Below are 16,035 nucleotides of genomic sequence, written 5' to 3' on the forward strand. Positions count from 1 at the left end.
GAAGCAACTGGGCTGCTTTGCTTGTATCAGCGCCACCACTGCTATTAGGATTAACATCTCCATCGTTGACATAATCTCCAGGCAACATTTGGCCAACTTCATCACTGCTGCACTAATGGTCTTCAATTACATTACACCTGGTATTAAAAAGCTCTTAAAAGTCTTAAATTCGATTAGATTGAACCCTGAAATAAGATGCAGTGGTAATGTGGACCAGCTTGAAATTGAATTGATTGAGTCTTAGGTGCTAGTCGTTACCGAAGTAGTTCACCTTTATTAGTAATTTGGCAGCTTAATGGAGTCAAAGCCATGTTCAAATTTTATTAAATGGTCATGTTTAATAGCCTGACATACATACCGATACATTAATATCCAGTCTGGCGTATTATACAGTTTGTCCTTAACATGTCCCGGAAATTCTATAACTAGGTTAAATTTACAGTAACTCTTCACCTTTATCTTATCATGAAATAGTTCAATCCTGATGGGAGTGGACTCTTCAACCACAGGGCTGATGCTTTTTTTGGCTGCTTGTGGTGCTGTGTTATACGTTAGAACTTATGCTACGTTCACACATACAGCGACTCGCAGCTGCCAAGAGACCGGAGATCAATCATTTTCATTAATGTTGCCGGCTTCCAACAGCTTGAGTAACTGCGACCGACGGTCACTAGATGTGGATGTATCCAGCGATGAGACAAAAGTGAGAAACGTTTATGAAAATGTGAAGTGCATTGAATAACAGTGAAACTGTAATGGTACACACTGCTTCTACTTCATCTTATATGATCTGATGCATGTATTGTAAACACTGGTGAATTTTATACACTAAGCCAAATCTTCCTCCAGAACCTTAGTGGCAAGAAAACTGACTTTCCGATGCCATCTACTGATGAACATTATTACTAAGGCAACCATTAGTAGTAATGCCTAATGAGGACCTCATTGTACATTGTCTGGAGATATGTAGAGATAAAAGTGCTATATGTGTGAAGGTAGCTATAATAAAACTATTTATGCAAGACTTTTTCTTTTGATTTTTCAAATTTTCTAAGCTAGTAAACTAAACTAAAAGAAAGTTTAAAATAAGTACAGTTTTTTTTTGTTTATGAAGTCCAGTCCATAAGTGTTGGAAAAAGTTCTGGTAGTAATGAAGGCCAATAATGTTCTATTTCTAGCAAGCTAACTGGTTATCTGTAGTGATGCTAGTCAACATTTTATGTTAAAAAGGAGTTCAAAACTTATTTGCTATTCACTCTAAAGTATGTTTAGTAAGTTTTTACATTGTTTTTTCAAAGTTTCAGAATATAGTTAGTGTTACCAATCATCACAATTACATTGTTAGTTGCATATTTATGAGGAAATGGCAAAGAAGCCATAGGGCAACTCTTTGGTTTGTGGTGAACATAAACAATATCATAATAAAAAGCTAATATCTTACCACTTCCACAGTTATCATTTAAGGACTACTAAGGTCTGCTAATGGACTAGCACTGAAGGTCAAATAAATGTTTTTGCCTCTGTTCCGTTTAGCTCATTGCTTTTTCCCCAGATATGCTTTCAAAACAGTGTGAGTGCTTGATGTTAGATTTGTCCCTGCCACCTCTTTTAGAACGATTTGGTTATAATCACACAATCTTACCCCAGGCAGGTGTAGGCAGTATCCATAAATCTCATTATGTTTCCTTTAATGCTTTAATTTACATAATCCCAGTCCACATTTTGCTTCTGAATGGTTTGTCTATGAATACAAATTCCCCATGGTTGCCTGTTTCTCATTTTTTCCTTTTTATTTGTTAATTTTTATTCTAAATGCAGAGAAAATAGGTGACATTCGAGTAGTTGATGCTGAACTTTGGACCATTTCCGAACAGGTATGGATTGATAATCATATGGTCACCTTAAAACCCTCCATATAAATCACAGTTTCTATTGTATGCTAATAAATTGTGGTGAGACAGTATAGAAAATGTATTAAGGTTTTTTTTTAACACCCACTAAACCCACTCTCATGCCACTTATTCTGGAACAATGCATACTTCCACTATAGGGTTAAGTTTTTGTTTTTTTCTGGTATTTCAACAAAATAATAATATTCATAATATCCATCTATCCATTTTCAGTCCTGTTTATTATACACAGGGTCACACAGAATCTTCAGGAGCTTAAGGTAGTGAACATGCTACAGTAGATGGGGTGCCAAAATATTCATTCACACTGTAGGGACAATTTAGAGACACCAGTCCATCTCAAATGCATGTTTGTGGACTGAGGGAGGAAACCGCCCTACTTCCTATGGAGAACATGTGTACAAACAGTGTTAGAGCAGTGTTGGCTCAAGCGGTTAAGGCACTGGGTGGTTGATCGGGGTTCAATTCCCAGCACTGCCAAGCTGCCACTGTTGTTCCCTTGAGCAAGGCCCTTAAACCTCATCGCTCCATGGGTGCTGTATCATGGCTGATGCTGCGCTTTGACCCCAACTTCCAAAGTCGGGATATGCGAAGAAAGATTTTCACTGTGCTGTAGTGCATATGCGACAATATAGTTTTCTTCTTCTTCTTCTTCTAAGTGGGAATCAATCCCCTGACCCCTGAGATGCGAGGCAGATATGCTAACCACTAAGCCACTATGCATGAATAATATTCTATCTTGGATATTTCTCAGGTTCCATGTTGGCGTAATGGAATGCTCCATTATGTTCCCACACAGTAAATCACTGTAAACCAGAAAACGGCTGCCATTGGCAAATTGAGACGTATACAGTGTTCATTATGAAAACACATTCGAATGTATTTGCATGTCCAGCTGTGCGTGTTCGCTGCCATTTCACGGCAACGGCTTTGTCACAATCTGTAGTCCCAGGTGTTTATTTAGGTCACTGACCACAGGTGCTGTGATTTCTGCAGCTCTTGCATTTTTATCTAGCTGCACACTCTCGTGCACAGACAGAGCGAATCATTATCATCTACATGATACACATGCCATATGGCCATAAGGAACATAATAAAACAGTCAGAATGGAGTAATAATGCATGTCTGTCACCATGCTGTATTCCCTTCTGGGCTGCTGTGCTATAGCTGTTTTTTTGTTGTTGTTGTTGTTTTTTTTTTTCTTTTGCTACACCAGATTTTCATTAAACAGGACTGCTGTAGCATGTGAGAGCCCAAGGCAGCTAGACATATGTGTCGAGTCAATTTATTCCAGCTTATCCAAGGATCATCAGAGGTCAGAGGATGCAGACAGGGTTTGAATACAGCAATAATATAAAGAGAGAAAGAAAAAAAAAAACGTATTATGATTATGACCAGGACGTGACGCATTTCCATTTGCATCTTTGTTTAATTTTTTTTTATACCCAGAAAAGTTGATGCAAATGCAGGTCAGTTTATTAGGAACAGGTCAAAATATTTGAAAAAGTTACAACATTGGGCCAGAACAGGCCAAGTCGATTCACAAACAGGGCGAGGTAAATATAGAAAAGGAATAAAAAAAAGAAAAGAAAACGTTAAAAATAGAACCAACAGGCAGGTTCGGTAACATCACAGACACAAAAAAACTGAACGATGGACAAACTGAAATATAAGTCCTTATAAACACAACATACTAATTAAACACAGATGAAAATTATTAAAAGGATGGTGACTGGGAATGAGGAAGTGCAGGTGGTTGATGGGAAAATGATTCTGGTGTGGCCGTGTTTGTAGACCACGGCGAACTGAATGAAACACATTCAGTGATCATAATCTTTTTTTATAGCACTGCAAATGCTGAACTCTAAAATCTAACTTGGTTGATAAATTTTCTATGGGAGTATTGTTGGATTTAATTGGTTTTAACTAGCAAATTGATTGTTTATAAGACAAAGTTTTCAGTTTATAGATGCAGTTAGAGGTCAAAGTGCTTTAAAGCGATATGTTTTCCAACAAAGGAAAATCTGTGGTTTGATATTTCTCTGGACCTGAAGCATTTCCTTGTCAGTCTATTCATTTAAAGCAGATAATAATCTATTTATAGCACATAAATGTTGAATTTTCAAGTCTGACTGGGTTGCTAATTTTCCTATAATGCCAGCCAGAAGAATAGTTAAGCTTTAATTATAATGCACTCATTTCTATATTAACAGCTCACACAGAGACTTGTTTGGGGAATTAACCGAGTTTGTAATTCAAGTATTTCGTGTAGAGATTGGATTTTTGAATGGAGTCTCCAGTTTCACTTGGAGGTGTTTTAATTCTAAACATTTTCTAACTTTTCCTAGTCTTCCAAATAAAAAAAAACGTTGACATTTCTCTGGACCATGAAAAGGTGTTTCTTTGTATTATTATATTCCAGATAGATACAAAAAGAGTTTGACGAGGTTGTAAAACTGTTTATAGCTTCTGTAATATAAACAATATCAGGAATAAACATGTTTTCTAGATGTTCCACAACATTAAACATAACAATAATTGGATTAAAATCGTGATGTGTCATTAGTTCGTCAATAAAAATGTAATCATTAGAATATTGCTTTATTTTGAAAGGAAAAATATAGAATTCGTGGTGTAAAATTATTCCACCAGCAACAGGATGTTGATTATTTTCTATAAAAGCACACTGAAGTCTTTTAATTCCTGAATTATTTCTCTCAAAGTGATGTGAAACGTCATCTCAGAAAATTGACCAATGCAATATTTAGGAATTTATAGGAATCATAGACACATTAATGAATTTTGTACACCACAATTATTATAGATAACAAACCATATTTTTTTTTCTTTTTGGAAAGCAGCTTGCAAATGAATCTGCCATCTCCTGAATGGTGCAGCAAGCATTACAAATAGCTTAGTGTTTGATGATGATGTTTAGAAGCCCAGGATCAGTCCTTCTGCACTAATATTGTCATACAGCCATGGTGACTTCCTACCGGGCCAAATAAATGAAAATAACCCATGTGTGATATTGCAATAAAGGGAGAAAGCCATCGTTGCAGTGGCGCCTCAGTCAATTTGCTGACCTGTGTAACGCATTCTGCAGAGTAATTTTCACTGAATACATTTATTGGTTTGAATGCAGGATAATGCATAGCTACTCTTAAATGGATGCCTCGTAAGCGTGCGGCCTCCCAGTCCTGAAGTGCATGAGTTTAATTTGTTCTGGCTCATTGTATGAGCACTTTCATGATAAGGGTTTTATCCGTCCAGCCAAAGCGATAGGAACGGCATTACTGCTAATTGCATTTGCGTCATTTGCAGGTTATATCAAAACCAGGAGGGATTCAGGCCTCCACCATGCCTCAGTGAGAGCGGATTCATTTACTGTGCAGGATTTAAATATTTGAATACAGTATTGGATTAGAAACGAATGCTGAAGTGGTCCTTTCTATAAAACCTGTTTTATCCATCCATCCATCTATCCAACCATCCAGCCAACCTTTTGAGGCAATAATTAGGTGGCATCTCTTTGCTGCATTTTAAATTTGAAATATTGAGGTTAACGTGCAGAATGTGGCTTTTATTAAAGGTATTTATTTTGTAAGAGTTTGAGTGGCACTAGATTCTTAACTATTTACTCAAGGCCAAAACTATTTTACTTCACAGGGCACAGTCCCTAACACTCCCCCACCCATTCACACACTACAGACAATTTAGAGACAATTTGTAAAGCACCCAACAAGGGAAGAGGAAACCTGAGCAGCAAAAGGAAACCAAACAAAACACAGCAGGAACACGTGAACTCCACACAGAGTTCAGAGACATGAATCGATCCTTCAACTATGGGGGTGTGAGGCAAACCATCATGCCCTTAAACCCTGTTTTAGTAAAGCTTCCAATTTTCAGTAAGCATAACCATAAACTCATAAACTCATAGCTTCCACTGTTGTAAAAAATATTAGTAGAAATAATTAAAATATTATTCCTTACAATACTATAACCAAAGTAAAGTATTAGGCCTTGCAAAATATTACAATTGCTGTCATAAGACATATGTAGGCGATGTTGTAGGCCAAAGATGTTTATTGTAGCCAGATTCGGGGCTGTCAGGCCTAGTCAGTCTGACCACATTTGTAATAACAACTGCAAACTTGTTATGTAGAATGGAAAAGACCATGGTTCCCAGACCTTAGCTCATAAATTGTTATGGAAAATGAAGAAGACCATGGTTCTCAGACCTTAGCTCATAGCGATAACTTGTTATGTAGAATGAAAAAGACATTGGTTCACAGACCTAGGCCCTGAGAGCTAAGGGGAGGAAAATCCATAAATGGGCATGTGGTGCTCATAAACTTGTTGTGCAGACTGAAGAAGGCCCAGGTGTTTAGTCTGAGGTCATGAAAAATAAGGGAAGGAAAATCCATAAATGGGCATATGGGTTAAAGGTAATGGGAAATTAGGGGAAATTAGGTCAGTGTGTTTAGAAAACATAGGAGGTGATTCTGGTAAATAAGGTGATATGGCACCTGGGCTCCTAGGAGCGCCAGGGTATATATTGAGAAGATATCTGGGGCTCGTGGGGTGAAGGTGTGTGTGTGCGCGTGGGGGCGCGTGCGCGTGTCCGTGGGGTCAAGGTGGGTGTTTTTATTTTTGCAAGGACGTCGCGAGAGTTCTTGTTTTTCTTGATTGATTTTGCATGACATGCTCTTTTTGGGGGTTTTCATTTGTTACTTTCAATTTGGCAACTTTGTTACTTTTAATTTTGGCAATTTCTCTTATAATTTGTTGGCTGATTGACTACAATAAAGAAGTTTGCTCATTCTCATCCAGGTCTGAGGGGTTTTTGTAGTAATTATAGAGTTAACAGTTAAGTCTAACTAACATAGTTTTTAGAAACCAAAAAGGTCTAAGAGAAGAGGACACCCTGTGATCTGTCGGCTTGGAGACCGGCTCTGAGTTCTGACATATTTAATGTCATTCTTCAGGCTTGTATTAGCTTACAGTAATTCATTCGTAACTACTGCAATGTAAAAACATTGCGGATCGGAAATATAATGTAACGTAAAGATTATCAAGTGAAATTACCTCATAAATGTAATGAATTCATTATGACTCATCTATAGTCCCTTATAGCCACGTAATAATCAAATATTAACACATAACTTAACATCTTCATACTAATCTAGTCATCAGGGATGTTCCCGGGTCCACCAAGCCACCACTGCTGGGTGCCTGAGCAAGTTGTATAAATTGAAATAAGTCACTCTGGATGAGGCTGTTTGCTAAATCCCAGAAATGTAAATGTAAAATCTAATCATATCAATAGTCCTCAAATATGAATGCTTAAGGAATAAAACCCAGTGGAGGTGCAGTTATAGGAAAATAACCAACAGTGGATCAATCTGACAGGACGCAGTGTTATTATTACTAGCACAAATTTAATTTGCCAATAAAAGCATATGCCAATTATGTTTTATATAATAATACCACATCAGTTTGCCTGTAATTAGAGTATTTGTTTATTTTTTAAAATGAGATACTTATACTTTTAGATATTGGTTTATAATTACTGCACTGTAAGACATTTCAAGTTGGTTAAACTTAGAAATGGAAGTTCACCAGCTGAATAAAATCTATTTTATTTTATTTTTTTACTTTTTTTCACAAAACTTAGAATCTTGAGATCTAAGAGATGAAATATGTGGACATAATTTAATGGACATCTCACGTTTTAACAGTACATTCGATGTTGTGTGAGCAAAACTCTCTCTCTCGTTAAGACATAAAAACACCTTGTAATTTATTAATTATAATTTAATGGGCATCTCATGTTTTAACAATGTGTGCATTCAATGTTTTGTTAGAAAATCTCTCTCTCTCTCTCTCTCTCTCTCTCTCTCTCTCTCTCTCTCTCTCTCTCTCTCTCCCTTCCTCTCATTAAGACATACAATCACGTGTCAAGTTGTCAAATAAAACCGAAAGCAAAATACTTGCTTACAGACTGCTGACACTGGAGACTCCCTTCCAATCACATAAATGTTTAATAACTGTCTCCTCACAGAAATCTTCACCATATTAACAATGTTTTTCTTTCTTAACCAACATGCTTTTATTTGAGCCATTCTTGGGTTTATATGTTGTGAACATCCCAGCTCATGAGCTGCTGCTATAGATTAATAGCATATTATAAACCTGTCAGAAGAGAAACGCTAATGAGGATGCAGGTGCCGGTTACGTGGCATTTGATGCGAAATAGCGGACAGATCCCAAACCGTCAGGCAATCTCAGATCAGTAAACAGACACAGGTCAAGCGATCAACAAACAGACTGTCAGACAGCAGACAGAACTAATAAACACAATGCAACGCATTTTAGTTTGGTATCAGACTATCAGACGGTAACAAGGGCATTTGAAGATAAAACTCTGATAGGAATTTAAATTAAGAAGCTAAAAGAGAACAAATTAAGAATAAATAAACAGAGTACACTCTAAAAAATATGTAGTAGAAAAGGGTAAGCTTAGTGTAAAATGTTAGGGTTAGGGTTAGATGTTAGGGGTTAGGGTTAATAAATGCTTATGCCTAAGTTGCTCAAAATCTCCTGCTTACACAATTACATTTCTTGACTATAAATTACTTTTTTTTGTTTTATTTGTCACCCAGATGAGTCTGGCTCTTCTTTCCCAGCTCATATCAGCAAATTTCTTATTCAGAAGAAAGTCAAACCAAACACAGAAGGGAACCTCATCCTCATTTGGGTGACACAGGACAGGAAATAATGTAAATGTAAATAATGTCGTTTCTACAACAGTTTGTAATTGAGTGGAATTAAGCAACCAAGAGCTCCTGATTAACTAATAGGTCAGGGTCATTTCATTCCAGACTTCATTACAGTTCGTTACAGACTTAACACTTATTCCTTCCTGCTGAAGTCTTCAAATTATCGCTAATGAAGACCCAACCAAAGAATTTGTTTAAATTGCATTTGGGCTTTCTTATAAAGTTTTATAGTGGAAATCATGGCCACGGTAAGGCCCAGACTTGTCAGCATGTATAGAGTTAGTACTGTTCTAATTTACATCTCAATAGTCAGATCATTGGAGTGAAAATATCTGAAAGAAATGAAAAGAAAAATGAAAAGAAATGATATCAAGAACTATTGCAAGCAAGTTTCTTTTGTTAGTTTCATGCATATATCTCTCTGACTTCGTCTGTTTAAGAAATACTCTCTAAGCAGTGACACGCTGTCACTTTAATCCAGAGTGACTGAAGATAACGCACGGTTTTATACCCCCATATTCCACGCTCTTCCTCCTTTTCACTAAGTGTTTTAAGCCTATTTTCTTTCCAAAGGTGCAGGACTCGGCCTTGGGCTTGTGTTTGTGTGCGTGCTCCTGCCTATAGCAGAGTCAGTTTGGGTTCCATACGTGTTGCTTGTCAAAACATTTTAGAGGCTGATATCGTGTTTCAAAGTCAAAGTGGTTGGTTGAGAGGAAGAGGAAGACTATCGCTAGAGGAATAGAAGGCTATCGCTCTAAAAAAGTTCAGGCCACGAATCCATCTAACTCAGGTGTCTCAGATGTTTGTTTTTTAGATATTGAACCACATCACATCAAAAAAAAATTGATAAAGGGAAACCTAGTTTTGAACACCAATGTTATGTTTATTGCAAAAGAAATCTAGCCATGTCAAACTATCAAAATGATCAATTTTGCAAGGCTAGTTTGACAGAGAATGTTAAATAAGCTTTACCCTGACATTGGTCATACTGCACACTCTTATAGGAAAAAACAGGCTCTTCAAAATTTCCTCAAGGGTTTCCTTGTACAATATTCGCTACCTTGTACTTTAACCTTCAACACATGCACTTTGCAGTGTTAAAAGTAAAAAGTTAGACATTTATTTCTGCATTTGAGGTATAGAGTATTAACTGTGTTCCTATTTAATAACCTCAAGCTTAAAACTGTCCTAATCAATTGTAAAATTGCATCTTAACAAATAAAGCAAAATAAAAGCTAAATAAAGTGATGATGCGTAATTAGAACAATCTCAAGCCTAAAATGACTACGAATATCTAGAAATAGGCTTAAATAGTTAAGTAATATTAAATATTAAGCAGAAAGACAATATAGTATGTGAAATTAGTTACAAATCAAACATTTTAATCGATGTTACTGCGTGAATATTCACCCCTATGTTTCCTTGAAAGCCATGTAATTAGTCCTGGTGCAACCAGTTTCCATAAAAAAGTCCCAAAATTTGTAACTTAACTACATTTTCCTTTTTTTTAATAATTTAATTATCGAAAAAAAAAAATGTTGAAACACTATAAAATGTGGAAAAGGGGAAGGTGGCAAATACTTATGCAAGGCATTGTACAGTATAAATTGTTATCAGAAGGCCAAGGGATCATTGGCTTACATTCAAATAATAAAAATCTTGGTCTGCTTGGGTTTATATATTGTTATACACTGGCAGACTGTATTCATCAGATCACTGAACAACAGCATGAACGAGCGTTGTGGTATATTCTAGCAAATATAGTCTATCTACTGTATATTATACCAAAAATCCCCATCTAATTCAATGCTGGCAGGTCTGACATCTTATATTGTTATCAAACCATGTACAACTTCAGTCTACTCATGTTTCCTTTTACTATGTGCCACTTTGTGCGTTCGCTTACACTCGTGAATGCCGGCATTTGTCTGATTAATTATTAGTGTGTCTTTCCACCAACGCACACGTCTTATTCAAACTAACATAACAGGAAAGTGAGATTGCATGTTTGCATTAATTAATAGAAGCTCTAAGAACCAAACCCCAAATAGAAATAGAACCTCAGCAAAGGAGGAATAAAGCAGCAATAAAATGGAAATTGTGGAACTTCATAACCTTTATAACGCAGTTAGTTCTGCTCCACTAAATTAATTGGTCGAGCTGCATTTCAAGACTGCTTATATTTTCTATAACCACAAAGGCATGATTCACTGTGTGTAGCATGTCTGGAACAGCACCCTCATACTTCAACACTCTCCACACATGCCAAGTTGGGAGAGGATTGTTGCTAACTCATAAGATTTTCATACTGTAGAACCATTGCTAGGCTTTAGAGCAAGATTCCACACCCTCAGATCTAAGCTGTACAGTATGTTTGGAATAACTGCTTCCTTATCTTTCTGTTTAAAAATGTAACCATGAGCTTTTCAAAAATGTAGTATTTTGTTCCACTTTGATTACAAGACCAGGCTTTATCTTCAATCCTAGCAGACACATTGCTTTTTGACATTGACAACACTCAGTTAAAGGATTCTTGAACAAACATGTTATCTAGCTTGCAGTTGCTTGTCAAAGCATGCTTTTAGCATTGGAGTTGTCATTTTATCAACGACTGACAATAACTTTGGATATGTTTAATGGTGATTAATATCCACTTCATGTATTCGTTCATCTTTAGTAAACACTTTATCATGTTTAGGGTCACGGTATTCTCAGCCTCAGCTGTCACACTCATGAACCGTGGGCTGAATGTCTGATATATCAGGGGCACTGGTGGTGGTTCAAGCCCCAGCACTGCCAATCTACCACTCTGGGCAATTGAGCAAGGCCCTTAACCCTCCCTGCTCCAAAGGCACTATATCATAGCTTCTCTTGTGCTTTGACTTCAACCTCCTTAGTTGGGATATGTGAAGAAAAATAATTCCACTGTTCTGTAATGTATCTGAGGCAATAATAAAGGCTTCTATGCCTTAATTTCATGTGACACAAAATCGGAAACACGTCAGGAGTTTTGAAGTTGTCATACAATCGATTGGACGTGTGTCGAATTTTTTAAGAGATTTGGAAGAAGGAAATCACTGTGTTTACAACTATGACATTAATTACTTATGAGGATCAGTTAAATGCTGGATCTTTCATCTGATGTGAAGTTCACGGTCTAGACTCATTTCTTTGCACTAGATCTTCTAGATCTAGTGTCTAGAAGACACTAGATCTAGATCTTCTTCCATCAGTCTACATGTCTGGCTACACGAGACTAGGGTCATGGTGAATGAATCCCACTCTATCCTGTGAACACTATGCCAAGGTATGAATACACTCAGGATGGTGTAAAGCCAGTTCACCAGTCACCTTAAATTTATAGTCACCAATCCACCAATCAGCATCCTAAAACTCAACTGCGATTCTTACAGACTGTAACTCTACAATATAATTGCAATATGCAATAATTAAGATAGGCCCAAATGATCACATTACTTTAATTTACACATCGATAAATGAAACGTCTTCATGTACTCACATGCATTCACAGTATTTTCCTTTAATTAGACAAAGTATTATTATTATTATTTAATTAGACAAAGAATAAGTATCTGATGAGTTACTCACAAAATGCAACCTGTTATTGTAGTTCAATCGGCAAGATAATAGGAAGCGACACAAAGCATCACTGTTGCATGACTAGTTAGCAACCTAGCTGTTAAATAGTGATTAAACACTTGAAACGAGATGTGGTATGTAGGGTTGTCGGTTGTTGGATGATATGGTTTATGTCACTGCATTGCTAAGAGCAACAAAATGGCTTCTACTTAAGCTAACCTTGATCATTCAGCATGTTGTACAAGTAGCTCAGGAGAATAGACTTGATTACCACGGTTTTATCGAGTGTTTCAGAATATCTGCTTAAGCCTAATTAAGAAAAGGCTAAGATACATTTCTAAAAAAAAAAAATAAAACCTTGATGAGAACTAGCCTTCATAGCTGGATAATGGAACACTTTAAGGAAGAAAGTAAATGTTTTTATTTTTTTTATGGCATGCTAGAATATGAAATCAGACAAATAATTGAATAGTATAATTACATGTAAAAATAAAGGAGTTTTTTTCTGTTTGATTCCTATAAATATATATGTTTCTTTGTTTTTATTTCTGTTTGTTTTTATGAGCTGCATGTGCTATTTTTTTGTGCACCTGCCCCTAGCATTTCCCCACACATTTGTTCAATTTCCTTCCTTATTTACTGCCTCATTTAAACCACCCTGACCAGGCAGTTACAAAGGATGAGTGAATGGATGAATGCTGCAAATACATCAGGATGTTAATGAATGTGGTCTTTTGTTTTCCTGCATTGGTGTCTACAAACGTCATATCCTACAGCTCGCCCAGATGAAACAAAAAAAGTCCAACATTTAGTGACTTGTTAGACTTTGTTTGGAAATAATGTAGGAATGTTTTAAGGAAATTATCAATAGTGTGTATCTGGTTTGTGTTTAATAATGAATAATGTATTTGTGACCAATGTTCTTGAAAGTAAAGGTTGTAATCAATGATGCTTTACTAAAAAACCTCTCTCACCCACTGCAAATCTTTTAATAGTTTCTGTTGATTTTCTGCTGATTTTCTGCTCATAAAGTCTCAAAATAGACACCTCTGTAGACATCTACCTGGAAACAAGAGAAGAAAAAAATCTTAGTTCATTTCTCCATTTTAGTTTTTGTGAAACAACAACCTCAGCAACAACAAAGCTGGATTCTATACCAGAAAATTCTACTATAAAATGCATGAATCCTTAATAATCTGATTTTCTTCCTCCTCAGCTGTACATCCAGACCACCACGCTGACTATCTCCATGAACTTGAGCGCTTCAGTGGCTCTAGGTATGCTCTACATGCCCAAGGTCTACGTGATCATCTTCCATCCGGAACTAAACGTCCAGAAACGCAAACGCAGCTTCAAAGCGGTAGTGACAGCAGCAACCATGTCATCGCGCCTCTCGCACAAACCCAGCGACCGGCCAAACGGCGAGGCCAAGACAGAACTATGCGAAAACGTCGACCCCAACAGTAAGTAGCACGTCGTGTATAAAACGTCCACACCTCCGCCGCAGCTCTGCCATTTATTCACCTTCGATGACGCACGCTTGATAATGATGGGAAGTTAAGCCTTTGTTATTTTTACCAAGTCACAGTGGGAGGATAGGTATGAGTAATCGCAGTCAGTCGAGTGTAAGTCACGATATTTGGTATGGTTGTGAGCAGATGATCTTCTGAGAGTTATGTAGGTGTTGGTAAAATGAATGAAATGATTAAAAAACATGTTCCATAAGCAATTGTGCTCGTTGTTATCGGTGCATGCCATTGTTCTCCAGCTGTTCAATTAAACACAAAATAAAATAAAAGCAAATCAAATCCTTTTGCTAGACCCCCTGTCCTGCTTATTTAATATAAAAAAGACTCATTTTTAGTTTTTCAGCAGTTGCATTACTGTATGTCTACAGGTTTGACTCATATATACTTGAAGGTTACTAAATTCAACCCTGTCTGTATCAGGGTAATATCAGAAATGGCTCCAAATGATTCTCTCTTTTTTTAATCACAAGTGTACATTTTTAGGAATCAATACAACCGAGGCCGAGTGATGAATGCTTGCCGTTATCTCTATTTGTGAAAGAGATAACACACACACACACACACACACACACACACACACACACACACACACACACACACACACACACACAGACACACAGACAGACAAGAAGAAAAATAAGAAATTTTCTGAAGATAGGACACAATCATCATTATCACTGCTATTTGAGTCTTTTTGAGTCTTTTTGGAAATGAGAGTTTCTATTCTATTCTGTTTGCATGATCATATCAAGTAAAAAAGTAATGATGGATATGACTGGGCTGCGGGATTCCAAGCGGACAGTGAAGAACAAGCACCAGTGATTCAGTTCAATTCAATTCAACTATATTTCTATAGCAGCTTTACAAGAATATAATAATCCTCATTAAGCAATTTATACTTATCCCTAATGATCAAGCCACAGAAGACAATGCTGGGGAAAAAAGCTTCCTGAGTTGATATGTGTAAGAAACCTTGAGAGGAACCAGACTCAGAAGGGAACTTCATCTGAGTGTCACCTTATAGTGTGATTATGAATAATTTCCTTTCTATAACTGTTTATAATCAAGTGTAATTGCGTTGCACTTATTTATTGTGTTGGACACAATTGCAGCTTCTGAAAAAAAGGCTTCTCATTGTTTCGTCCTGAAAGCAAGGATTGTATCTGGGTTCACGCTAAGATTATTTGTCTGATCTTTGTTCGGATAAAAATTGCACAGAATTCTTCTTCTGCTTGTGAACTGAGATTGTTAGCTTTATACTGACATACTGTATACACCGATACTGAACCAACAAAGTCTGACACTTTCGCAGTGTCCGAAATAATTTGGACAATCCCAGAACTCTGCAGAGTAGCTGCATAGCGGTTGGACTGTCGATCAAATCCCAGGGCCAACAAGCTGCTACTGCAGGGCCCCTGCGCAAGGTCCTTAACCCTCAACTGCTAAATTGTGTGAATGAGATAAATGTAAATCTGGATAAGGGCATCTGATAAATACCTTAAATGTAACGATGCAAGCAAAAGGTTTTTCGATATGATCTTCATCATTTAATCTCACACAGAGACTAAGAACAAGTAATAACTGAAAATTGTAATATCAAATGTTAATTAAAAAATGCACATATTATGGTTAGAGACTTTGACTCCTAACCCTAAGGTTGTGGGTTCGAGTCTCGGGCCGGCAAAACCACGACTAAGTCACGTCACTTAAAGTCCCATCGACGATGACATGGCATAGATTTGACAGATAAAGACGAACCGTGGAACCATTAGACAAAAACATAACAGAAGATGACTTAGTTTAAACAGACTACATGACATAACAGGCAAAAAGAAGGTTACTTAAAACATGGAAACAAAGCATAAACACAACAACACACAACGACAGACACAGCACACGTTATGGACAATGACTCACGAGTATCAGGGAACAGAAAGTAGCAGATTTAATACAGTATACATGTCAGTGAGTATAAATTATTGAGAGGCTTTTTATATTATTTATAATAAGCTGTATTTGGGAACTCTAAGTAAAGCGAGACATTTTGTAATATCGTTACACTACACATTATTGAACTGAGCACAAAATGACATAAATAAACTGAATAATAAAGTTGTCTATAGTGCAGTTTATTAATAGTCCCACTTTAGAAAGAGACTCAGTTTCTTTGCTCTAATTGTTTTAACATGTTTAATACACCACATCTAACACAT

The 16,035-nt window shown here is 36.7% G+C and overlaps 1 protein-coding gene across 1 annotated transcript in view; it reads left to right on the plus strand.

Moving 5' to 3' along the window:
- Positions 1-16,035, plus strand: part of LOC113656445 (metabotropic glutamate receptor 7) — a 207,154-nt gene that overhangs the window by 181,805 nt on the left and 9,314 nt on the right. The window contains exon 9 of the mRNA XM_027167722.2: positions 13,510-13,756. Within this exon, the coding sequence (XP_027023523.1) occupies positions 13,510-13,756 (247 nt within the window). The remainder of the gene's footprint in view (positions 1-13,509; positions 13,757-16,035) is intronic.

This window comes from Tachysurus fulvidraco, chromosome 2 (assembly GCF_022655615.1).
Source record: "Tachysurus fulvidraco isolate hzauxx_2018 chromosome 2, HZAU_PFXX_2.0, whole genome shotgun sequence".
In the NCBI taxonomy this organism is placed as follows: Eukaryota; Metazoa; Chordata; class Actinopteri; order Siluriformes; family Bagridae; genus Tachysurus; species Tachysurus fulvidraco.